Here is a 12,222-nt window from a genome sequence, read left to right as displayed (position 1 = left end):
TGTTTCAACCGGTTTTATTCAAAGTTGGTACAAGGACATTGACTAATGTCATATATATGCACGTCAATTTGTTTTGTGATACGATCCAATATGGCTGCCGTGCGGCCATTTTGTTACAATTGTTTCATGTACAGAGCCGTAACTCAGACATGTATCAACTGATTTTATTCAAACTGGGTACAAGGACATTGACCTATGTCATACATATGCATGTCAATTTGTTTTGTGATACAATCCAATATGGCCGCCAGGCAGCCATTTTATTACGATTTTTTCATGTATAGAGCCATTACTCAAGCATGTTTCAACCGATTTTATTAGCTCCGCTGTCAGCGACGCGGAGCTTATAAAATAGGTTGATTTTCCGTCGTCGTCGTCATCCGTCGTCGTCCGTCAACAATTGCATTCTCCTCTGAAACCGCAAGTCCAATTGCTTTGAAATTTTATATGCAGTTCACTTGGGATGACCTCACGTAAGTTTTCTTAAGTCTTGGTGAAATTTGCATATTTGTATTTTTGGGGCATTTTTTGGTGTTTTTGGTAAAAAAATCTTCTTCTCTGAAACCGCTTGTCCGATTGCTTTGAAATTTGATATGCGCTTTGAAATTTGATATGCAGTTTACTTAGGGTGACTTCAGTCAGATTTGTGCAAATCGTGGTGAAATTTGCATATTTGTATTTTTAAGGCAATTTTTGTCATTTTTGGTAAAAAAATCTTTAAAAATCTTCTTCTTCAAAACTACCAGTCAGATAGCTTTGATATTTGGTACATATGTCCCTAGGGATGATCTATTTCAGATTTGTTCAAATTGTGCAGAAATGTGCAAATTTGCATTTTTTAAGGCAATTTTTGCCATTTTTGGTCAAAAAATTTACTTCTCAAAAAGCGCTGGTCTGATAGTTTTGAAATTTGGTATACAGGTTTCTTTAGGTCAACTAAGTAATATATATTGAATTTCTTATGAAATCTGTAATTTTGTATTTTTGGGGCATTTTCTTCCATTTTTGGTCAAAAAATGTGTATTTCCAGAACTACTCATCTGATAGCTTTGCAATTTTGTATACACGTTTCTACAGATCACCTTAATGATATTTATTGAAATTATGATGAAATCTGCAATTTTGTAATTTTGGGCAATTTTTGCCGTTTTTGGTCAAAAAATGTGTTTCTCAAAAAGTACTGGTCTGAAAGCTTTGAAATTTGGTATGCAGGTTTCTACAGATGAGCTAAGTAATATATATTGAATTTCTGATGAAATCTGTAATTTTGTATTTTGGGGGCAATTTTAGCCATTTCTGGTCAAAAAATGTGTTTCTCAAAAAGTACTCCTCTGATAGCTTTGAAATTTGGTATACAGAATTCTATGGATGAACTCAATGATATTTATTGAAATTATGATGAAATCTGCAATTTTGAATATTTTGGGCAATTTTAGCCATTTTTGGTCAAAACATATGTTTCTCAAAAAGTACTGGTCTAACAGCTTTGAAATTTGGTATACAGGTTTCTATAGATGAACTAAATTTGATCTTTTGAAATTATGATGAAATCTGCAATTTTTATTTTTGGGGCAATTGTTGCCATTTTTGGTCAGAAAATTTTATTCTCAAAAAACTACTCATCAGATAGTTTTGGTCGACATGTTCTTAGGGATGATCCGCTGTGATATATTCAGAGTATGATGGAATCTTCAATTGTGTATTTTTGCAGCTATTTTTGCCACTTTTTTCTGGCCACTGCATTGAGCTATATCAAAGATTTCCACCTCCTTCATCAACATGTGTAAAAAATAGTTATTCTCTACATAAACACAGCGGAGCTATATCAACCGATTTTATTCAAAGTTGGTACAAGGACATTGATGTATGTCATAGCTATGCACATCAATATGTTTTGTGATACGGTCCAATATGGCCGCCGTGCGGCCATTTTGTAACGATTTTTTTAATGTACAGAGCCATAACTCACGCATATCTCAACCGATTTTATTCAAAGTTGGTACAAGGACATTGACCTATGTCATACACAAGCACATTGATTTGTTTTGTGATACGGTCCAATATGGCCGCCATGTGGCCATTTTGTTACGTTTTTTTTCATGTCTGGAACCATAACTCAGACATGTATCAAGTGAATTTATTCAAAAGTATTTTTATCACAGACCTAATGAAGAGGACTCTATTCTCTCTGAGGACCTGTAATCAAAGTACCCATTAACAAGTGGGGACTGTGTCATCAACGATGACTTATTGATCAAAAATTAACAACAGAAATTGCATATCACATTACACTCTCTGTCAATATTTAGAGTACATTATCATGTTATTTGATATTGCCACTTGTTTACAAGGAATGAGATTTCACTCTAGGCAAATAGGTTTATTCAATGATAACATAAAAAAGATGAATATTGTTGGAGTCTTCCATCATGTTAATTAGTGTGCAAATCCATAACCCATATTGAACTTTGTTATAACAGATTCCGAGAGACCGGAAGTGGACATGGAAAGTCAGAAAGCGGGCAGCAAAGCAGCACCTCCATCTCTCTATTCCAGTGCTACAGATGCATATTTACTCTTCCAGGTACCATGTCCAGATTCATCCTCTGGCTTTTCTTATTTAGTAAACACAAACTGTAGATTACAAATATATCAGTCTATATCTATTTTGTCAGACATCAATTCTTGCAGAGAAGTTCCTCTGTCATTCTTAGTACAGGAGCTTAAAGTACAGTCTACCATGGCATAATTGGCTCTAATACCGTAGTTGAAATGTGTTAATGCAATATTGTCCAAGAAACATGAAGTGGTACAGATTCTACAGATAGAGTGGGCAGTTGGCATTGCTCAGCCACAAACTTTGTTGTCACATTCTGTACTGTCTAACAATACTACATTATTTAGACAAAATAAGTTTAACCTATTGATGATAAAAAAAATTAAGAATCAAAATACGAGATAATATTTATTGTTCAGTGCTCAAAATATTTTGCTCTTGGACAAAATAAATATTATTAATAACAATTCTAACTATGGACATAGTAGTGTTTCAAAGATTTCAAAGGTTTTAAGTGAGATCCTAGAATATTTTACTATGTAGAGGATAATTGCAGAAAATGTACATTTTAAATTTCATAATGACTATCATTATAATATATGGTTATAATTACAATATTATAAATGAGAGTTGGAAATGAAGATTTTTCATTTTTTCAGGATTTATGTTACCTGGTAAATGCAGATCAGCCTTACTGGTTAGTTGGCATGACGGAAATGACGCGTACATTTGGTCTTGAATTGCTGGAATCTGTCTTAAATTCATTCCCTCAGGTTTTTCTTAAGGTATGTTTTTCACTAATCCCTTTGATTGCTTTTCACTGTGCTACTTACATATGAATCTATGACTCAGATATCTACATATGAGAGTTGAATGTGACAGCAGAGTAGCAATGGAAAATAGAGTCAGTAGTGGGATATTTGCAAGATATGTGCCTTAGATATGTACCAGTGGTATCAAACTTTCCTCTACACCAACTGGATAATCTAGAATTATGGATTGAAAAGTATCATTCTGGTGCTTCATAGTAGGACTTTGAATTATTCTACATTTATTTTATTACTGCCATCGCGATAATTGTTGGTACACCCAAGCCCCAATATACTTAGGGAAACCGCTGGGAATATCCCTATATCGCAAATTAATTAGCCAACAGTATTGCTAGTGCATCAGATCATCTTGCAGTTTGTTTATCGAAAACACTGCGGGGTGCGTACGCGGTGTCCCCTAGACAAAACACTATAGCAGAGGCCGTTTATTTAGCGTGAACGATGGTACAATAAAGGATTAACTTGTACAAGTAAAGTTACATTGCTTTTGCCAGTTTTTAGCTCCTCAGTTTTATATACTGAGGAGCTATTAGAATTGAAAACCAGAAATGGCGGCGTCAACTTTTACTTCCCTCTGTCAAGACTTCCTTCTGTCAAGATTTGGCCAACTAGCTTCCATAGATGTGTATCTACGATTTTTACAACATTAACACAGCAGGGCTTGATGTGGTCTTGTTTACATCTTTAATCAGCTACATGCTCTCAGTTACACAACACACCAGGGCCACTCCATGAATGTCAGACAGAGAAACATAAACAAATCACCACACTTTGCAATGTCATGTATCTTTCATTTTTATTTGTGATGAACAAGTGAGCGTGAAAGTTAAGGTAGCTTTGGGAATTGACCGGCTAGACCAGCATCATATAAACTTACATGTTCAAAATACATTATTTTGTAAATGTATTCGTGGAGTTCCTGATTGGACTCAATGGTGCACTGCAAGAACCTTTTCAACATAACGATTCTAATAAAACGTAAAAAAAGACAGTTTGTTACAAGGCATCCTTTTCACTGAAACACTTGCAAACATGATTATGATGTGTTCTATTACTTGTAGCTCATTTCATTTTTACCATTTAGACAAATTTTTCACTATTATTTCTATTTTTAGCTTTAAGGTATTTTTAAAGTTGTAACAGCTCTTAGACTAGTACTTTCTCTTTCGTTCTGTTTTTGAGGTAAACTGTGATGAGAATGTTCCCTTACAGTATTTCATGATTCGATTCATCTGTAAGAACTAGGATTGCAATGATTAGACTGTTGTAAGCAACAGATAACTTATCATTGTGTCCAATTGTCAGGAATTCCCCAAATTGTTTAATATGTAGATTCACTGACACTGGACAAGCGAAAATTTCAAAACCTTCCTGAACTTTCAAGCTCATTTGTTCATCAAGAATAAAAAAGAAAGATACATGACATTGCAAAGTGTAGTGATTTGTTTATGTTTCTCTGTCTGGGTACAGTGGAGTGGCCCTGGTGTGATGTGTAACTGAGAGGTGTAGCTGATTAAAGATATAAACAAGACCACATCAAGCCCAGCTGTTAATGTGGTAAAAATTGCTGATACACGATACCTTTGCTAATTATGCAGCTTGATCGGATTTCACTCTAACTGGCTGTCAACTTCAATGTGTTTTTGGTACATAGAGAAACTATGGGAGCAAAGTTTTTCGACAAAATGTCACATGACCAGCCACTTCCTGTGTTAATTATGCACACACCTAATTCTGGGCTTAATAATAGTGTTATAGTTCTGATTTTTGGTATGTAGGGATAACTATGGGATACAATTTTTTGGACAGAATATCACGTGACCTTGATGACCTTTGACCCCAAATATACATATATGTCCATAACTCAGTAACCACAAGAGCTACACCTTTCATATTTTGTATGATGGGAAACCTTATGACGCCACAACCTGTACCTCATTAATTATTTACATGTCTAATTCTGGGCAAGCCAATAGAGCTGGAGGTCTGATTTTCGGTATATAGGGATAACTATGGGATACAATTTTTTTGACAAAATGTCATGTGACCTTGGTGACCTTTCATGTCAAATATACCCGGTAGATATTTCTTCATAACTCAGTAATCACAAGGGCTACACCCTTCATATTTGGTGTGATGGGACACCTAATGATGACGCATCCTGTACCTCATTAATTATGCATGTATCTAATTTTGGGCCAGTCAATAGAGCTGGAAGTCTGATTTTCGGTATATAGGGATAACTATGAGATACAATTTTTTTGACAAAATATTATGTGACCTGGCTGACCTTTGAACCCAAATATACATATATGGCCATAACTCAATAACCACAAGTGCTACACCCTTCACATTTGGTATGATGGGAGACCTTATGGTGCCATATCCTGTACCTTATTAATTATGCACATATCTAATTCTGGGCAAGCCAATAGAGCTTGAGGTCTGATTTTTGGTATATAGGGATAACTATGGGATACAATTTTTTTTGACAAAATGTCACATGACTTTGATGACCTTTGAGCTCGATTTCACAAATACTACTGTAGCCTTTCATCTTTTTTGCATATTTATTTCTCTATTGCGCCTGTGCAGACAGAAAGTTGGTAAACATTTTGCAGAATTACTTAATCATCTCAGAGTTGGCCAATATACACAACAAGATATAAACCTACTTCAGCAAAAGGCTGATGAATTTTCTGGTCAAGCAGATCAATGCGAAAATGCAATTCACTTGTATACTACAAATTTAAATGTTGAAGAACACAATAAAGCAATTTTCACTAGAGTGCTGACAGAGAAATTACGGTGGCTCTCCTGCATTCCAATGCAGTAAATGGCACAATACTCACTTAACTAGTCGCCTAATAATAAACCGCCACATACTCCATCAGGATAGATTGGTGTTAATGTATGCAACTTATTTTTATATTAATGCGCCAAATCATGCCATATATAAAATTAAACGTATCTAACACAAATCTTGTGTATCCCGTATCCCATTCCATGCCTCCAAGTCAATTACTGCTTCCCAACAACCAACTACTTCAACTGGCCTCACACTTGAGGAGCTTCAGTGTCCTTGACGCTATTTTTGTTGAATTGCTGTGGTAAATTCCATTGCCTAGGAAACATGTTGAAGCAACCAAATTCGGCAGACTTTTCCCTGTCATGAAGGTATAAATGCTATCGTTTGACTTCGTTTCGTTTTACATGCGTTGTCATCATAAATGCCGTCATTACCACTGTCTCACAAAAACTGTAATTTGCGTCTGGCATTGAGGTGAAATCCGTATTTTTAACTGTTATTTTTTATAAAGGGATCGGTTTACGTCGAGGTTTACAATGTGCGTAGTTTTTCTATATGATGTTCAACATGAACCTTTTCACGTTTTACACCCATCGCGCGATATGTCATCTTACCTCAAGCATGTACTTCGACAATTTTCCATCAAACGGACGGCTTCCTTGAGTGAAATTCAAAGTCTCTAAATTTATAATCTCGTTTCGAAGAAACCGATTTGCCGACCGCTTTAAAGTAGATGCGTATTCTTAGAGTGACAGTGAGAATAGACAGTTTTGTAAATAACCCGTATCGGCTGTGCACCGATGTAGTTTCTAAAAAGTTACTACTTGTAAAACTTCCAGGCTTTGAGGTTCTGTTATCCGACATGTCGTAGCGAAATTCTGTGAGAACTACAAGTAATACAGACAAAGTTTGGGTTTCTGACGGTTTCCGTGTATGAGCTGATTATCAAAGTTGAAATTTACTGTGTGGATAGTCGTTGCTAGCTGCTGGTCTGCAGCGCGGCGTGGCGTGGCGGGAATTTGTCACGTACAAACATTCTTCAACTGTCAGCCATAACCTCTACAGTTTTCATCGACAGCTTTCGTGGTGTTGAAGAAGACCTTTTTTCTCGGATATATTTCTGACAACCTCGGCTTAGAGGCAAAGTCGCTGTCGTCTCGTACACCCTGTACGAGTCTCAGCCTTGACATGACACAAGCAGACGTACTTCTCTGTTCAGTCACATTTATTTGGGTGCGTCATACGGATGATGTCATTATTCATAAGGGGTATCAGACTAAAGTGGGTACATACATGTAGTAGAGTTTTCTCAAGACATGTAAAACGGAAAATGACAGTCATATCATCAATTTCAAAAAATGCTGAAATGCCTTAGTTTTTAATCGTTTATCGATGGTAAAGTTTGTATTTTGACCTCAACATATCCAATCGAGGAAGTAAACTTGGCATGACCCAAAGTTTGAAAATGTGTTGTCTTGTCTCCCGCGGCCTGGCCCGGAGGCAGTGACGTTTCGTACTTCGAATTCTAAGAGCTATCAAATCGTTACGATCAGCGGACACGAAATTACTATTTTCAAATTGCCGTCACTGAAAAAATACAGAGAAATGAGAAAACACGGTGAGAAAAAAGGCATTTCATCGATGCTGTTGATAACCTTCCTTTCGCTTCTAATCTACCCAGTGCAAAACGGGTACCTTTTCAAACCACTCGTGATTCAGAACCCAACTCATTCCAACTGGCCCGATACAACTGGCCCGAATTCAATTTGTTGGGAAGGCAACGATAGCTTTTCCTGCAAACGTAGACAGACCTGCAGTGTGCACTGAAAGGAATAGTTGGCGACATCTTTTCGAAACTCTGAAAATATAGCTAAAGAAGGAGCCGTCTCTCAGTCAATACGGCCGAGGAAAACCTTAGCGTTCACACCAACTATGGGGACACAGCATTTTCAAACGAAACGGAAATGTCAAGGAAAGGCGATGACTTATTTTCTAAAGTTGAAGAAAATGCTTAAAATTTGGCTGTGTTAGTCAATCAATCGAAATATTTTTGTTCCAATAAAATCAAACAGTCTCGATTCTACCCTCTACTACACTAAATCGACAACGGAGGTTGCATAGGTACGCAGCAGAACGTGTAAATCTCAAACAACGGGCGAATTGGTTTCGGGCGAGTTGATTCTTGGCTGTTCAAGTTGGAGAAAGTGCGAGTTAGTTGTCATTCGTGCAAAACGGTCAAGAAAACTTCAGGAAAATAGGAAATCAATGAAATTTACCGCAGACGTGGTGATACACATAGGCAAAAGCAATTTAACTCTGTTAACTTCATAGAAAGTCAATGCTTTACTTCAGTAATTTATCGGTCATGCAAAATGAACGGCCTCTACTTTATGAGATGCCCAACGGTGTTTTGATAAACAGACTGAAAGATGATCTGCCAAACTTCCTGCACATAGCGATAGTGCTGTCAGCTAATCTCTTTGCCATGTAGGTATATTCCCAGCGGTTTCCCTATATTGGGGCTTGGGTGTACCAACAATTATCGCGATGGCAGTTATACCCAAATTTTGTTGTAACACTTTTTACTATTCAGTGCAGTTAATCTAGTCGCAGCTTAAACGTAAATGTGATATTGGTATTACTGGTAACCAAGTTTTGTATGATTTTATTTTTCAGCATGAAGAGTTCAAATTCTTACTCAAAGAGCGGGTCTGTCCTTTAGTAATTAAGTTATTTTCTCCAAGCATTAAGTACAGACAAGGCTTACCTAACCCACCTTCTCCATCACCAGTAGAGAAACCTTATTTTCCAATCTCCATGAGATTACTCCGAGTGGTCAGTGTACTAATACAGCTATATTACAGTGTCTTGGTAAGTGATGATATGCTGTGAGCATTCTTCTTGCTGAAATTTGCATCTTTATAAGTGATGACATATTGTGACAGTTGTCAGTGTCTGGGGTTGTGTCTTGATAAGTGATGACATAGTGTGAGAGTTGTCAGTGTCTGGGGTTGTGTCATGATAAGTGATGACACAGTGTAAGAGTTGTCAGTGTCTGGGGTTGTGTCTTGATAAGTGATGACACAGTGTGAGAGTTGTCAGTGTCTGGGGTTGTGTCTTGATAAGTGATGACATAGTGTGAGAGATCTCAGTGTCTGGGGTTGTGTCTTGATAAGTGATGACATAGTGTGAGAGATCTCAGTGTCTGGGGTTGTCTTGATAAGTGATGACACTGTGAGAGTTGTCAGTGTCTGGGGTTGTGTCTTGATAAGTGATGACATAGTGTAAGAGTTGTCAGTGTCTGGGGTTGTGTCTTGATAAGTGATGACATAGTGTAAGAGTTGTCAGTGTCTGGGGTTGTGTCTTGATAAGTGATGACATAGTGTGAGAGTTGTCAGTGTCTGGGGTTGTGTCTTGATAAGTGATGACATAGTGTGAGAGATCTCAGTGTCTGGGGTTGTCTTGATAAGTGATGACACTGTGAGAGTTGTCAGTGTCTGGGGTTGTGTCTTGATAAGTGATGACATAGTGTAAGAGTTGTCAGTGTCTGGGGCTGTGTCTTGATAAGTGATGACACTGTGAGAGTTGTCAGTGTCTGGGGTTGTGTCTTGATAAGTGATGACATAGTGTGAGAGATCTCAGTGTCTGGGGTTGTGTCTTGATAAGTGATGACACTGTGAGAGTTGTCAGTGTCTTGGGTTGTGTATTGTTAAGTGATGACACAGTGTGAGAGTTGTCAGTGTCTTGGGTTGTGTCTGATAAGTGATGACACAGTGTGAGAGTTGTCAGTGTCTGGGGTTGTGCCTTTATAAGTGATGACACTGTGAGAGAGTTGTCAGTGTCTTGGGTTGTGTCTTGATAATACGGATAGTTTTCAATCGGATTCGAACCCACAACATACGGCATCAGTCGCCTAGCTAAGAGGCCTGAGACAGAACCAGTCGGCTAAATCTCCACTCCCAAAAAAGAGTGGTTCAATAGCCGGCTAAGTTGTTACATTTTTCTGACTGAGACCTTTCAACACGTTGTAGAATTCGTGAAGCAGATCTCAGTGTCTGGGGTTGTGTCTTTATAAGTGATGACACTGTGAGAGTTGTCAGTGTCTGGGGTTGTGTCTTGATAAGTGATGACATAGTGTGAGAGTTCTCAGTGTCTGGGGTTGTGTCTTGATAAGTGATGACACAGTGTGAGAGTTGTCAGTGTCTGGGGTTGTGTCTTGATAAGTGATGACACAGTGTGAGAGTTGTAAGTGTCTGGGGTTGTGTCTTGATAAGTGATGACACAGTGTGAGAGATCTCAGTGTCTTGGGTTGTGTCTTTATAAGTGATGACACTGTGAGAGTTGTCAGTGTCTGGGGTTGTGTCTTGATAAGTGATGACATAGTGTGAGAGATCTCAGTGTCTGGGGTTGTGTCTTGATAAGTGATGATACAGTATGAGAGTTGTCAGTGTCTGGGGTCGTGTCTTGATAAGTGATGACACTGTGAGAGTTGTCAGTGTCTGGGGTTGTGTCTTGATAAGTGATGACACTGTGAGAGTTGTCAGTGTCTGGGGTTGTGTCTTGATAAGTGATGATATAGTGTGAGAGATCTCAGTGTCTGGGGTTGTGTCTTTATAAGTGATGACACTGTGAGAGTTGTCAGTGTCTGGGGTTTTGTCTTGATAAGTGATGATACAGTATGAGAGATCTCAGTGTCTGGGGTTGTATCTTAGCAGGAGATGACAATATAATAGAAACCATATATTATAGCAGCTCCTGGTATGCTGCACAAGCTAGATGTTTAAGCAAAAAAATATTTCAATGAGACATGTACAATAGTGATTGAAATATTGACCGTTTCTGTATATTTTTTCCAGATTACAGAGTGTGAAATATTCTTGTCTTTGCTGGTGAAATTTCTTGATGGAGACAAACCAATGTGGCAAAGGGCGTTGGCCATGGAAGTCCTCAATAAAATTTGTGTCAAATCACAGTTGCTCAGGTAGGTACCAATATTTACCATAGTCTTAATCTTTAATCTGAATTTTTCACCATAATGCTCTAGTTCTAGTTCCAACAAAAGTACTTTTGTAGGGTTAGGCCAAAGTAAGTAAACTCTTTGTTTTGCATCTCTCAAAATTCTAAAAGATAGATAGGTAACCTGTTAGAAAGCACACAAAAGAATTCAACACAAAATCAGTTTGGCTGTATTTTTCAGTTTTCTATAGAACATACACATTTCTGTAACTACATGGGTAGAAGGTACCATTTTACATCACCACATGGTTCAATGGTTTTAATATGACTGTGGCAAAGAAGGAGTGTTGTGATTTTGTCACAGAATGCTAAAGTTTGAAAATTCTCCAAAAAAATTTGTGTTTTGTGTTACAACCCCGTAGCAACCCATGCAAGCAGACACAACTAAAGGATAATTTACTTACTTTGGTTGTATTGGGATTTGTATCTTTTTTCAAGGTCTCTTAAGTGTCAGTTCATGCATACGTACTTGTGTGATTGTCTATCCATTGGATTATTGTATAATTACAGCATGTGCACTTCCGTATTGCCATTTTTAGCTACTAAAGGCTATAGTCTATAGAAGCTATTGGGATGGGTATCCATCCAGCGTCAGTCTGTATGTATGTATGTATGTATGTATGTATGTATGTATGTATGTCCGTTTGTGAGGCGTCCGTCCACTCAAATATCTTGAGAACCGCAGTACTTACTGATTTGATATTTGTTGAGTAGATGAAAAATATGATTTTGAGAAACATTTTTTGAGCTCCGCTGTCAGCGACGCGGAGCTTATCAAATGAAATCTGTAATGAAATTTGATGAAATCTGTAATTTTGTATTTTTGGGGAAATTTTTGCCATTTTTGGTCAAAAAATGTGTATTTCCAAAACTACTCATAGCTTGGAAATTTGGTATACAGGTTTCTATAGATGAACTAAATGATATTTATTGAAATTATGATGAAATCTGCAATTTTGAATTTTTGGGGCAATTTTTTCCATTTTTGGTCAAAAAATGTGTTTCTCAAA

At 37.4% G+C, this 12,222-nt stretch overlaps 1 protein-coding gene across 2 annotated transcripts in view; it reads left to right on the top strand.

The window, feature by feature from the left end:
* Positions 1-12,222, top strand: part of LOC139134552 (protein MON2 homolog) — an 81,849-nt gene that overhangs the window by 22,999 nt on the left and 46,628 nt on the right. For both annotated transcript variants that reach the window (XM_070701436.1, XM_070701434.1), the window contains exons 6-9: positions 2,481-2,584; positions 3,217-3,342; positions 8,873-9,067; positions 11,053-11,177. In XM_070701436.1, coding sequence (XP_070557537.1) covers positions 2,481-2,584; positions 3,217-3,342; positions 8,873-9,067; positions 11,053-11,177 — 550 coding nt within the window. The remainder of the gene's footprint in view (positions 1-2,480; positions 2,585-3,216; positions 3,343-8,872; positions 9,068-11,052; positions 11,178-12,222) is intronic.

The sequence above is a fragment of the Ptychodera flava genome, chromosome 6, assembly GCF_041260155.1.
Source record: "Ptychodera flava strain L36383 chromosome 6, AS_Pfla_20210202, whole genome shotgun sequence".
In the NCBI taxonomy this organism is placed as follows: domain Eukaryota; kingdom Metazoa; phylum Hemichordata; class Enteropneusta; family Ptychoderidae; genus Ptychodera; species Ptychodera flava.
This window is presented reverse-complemented; position numbering and strand designations above follow the sequence as displayed.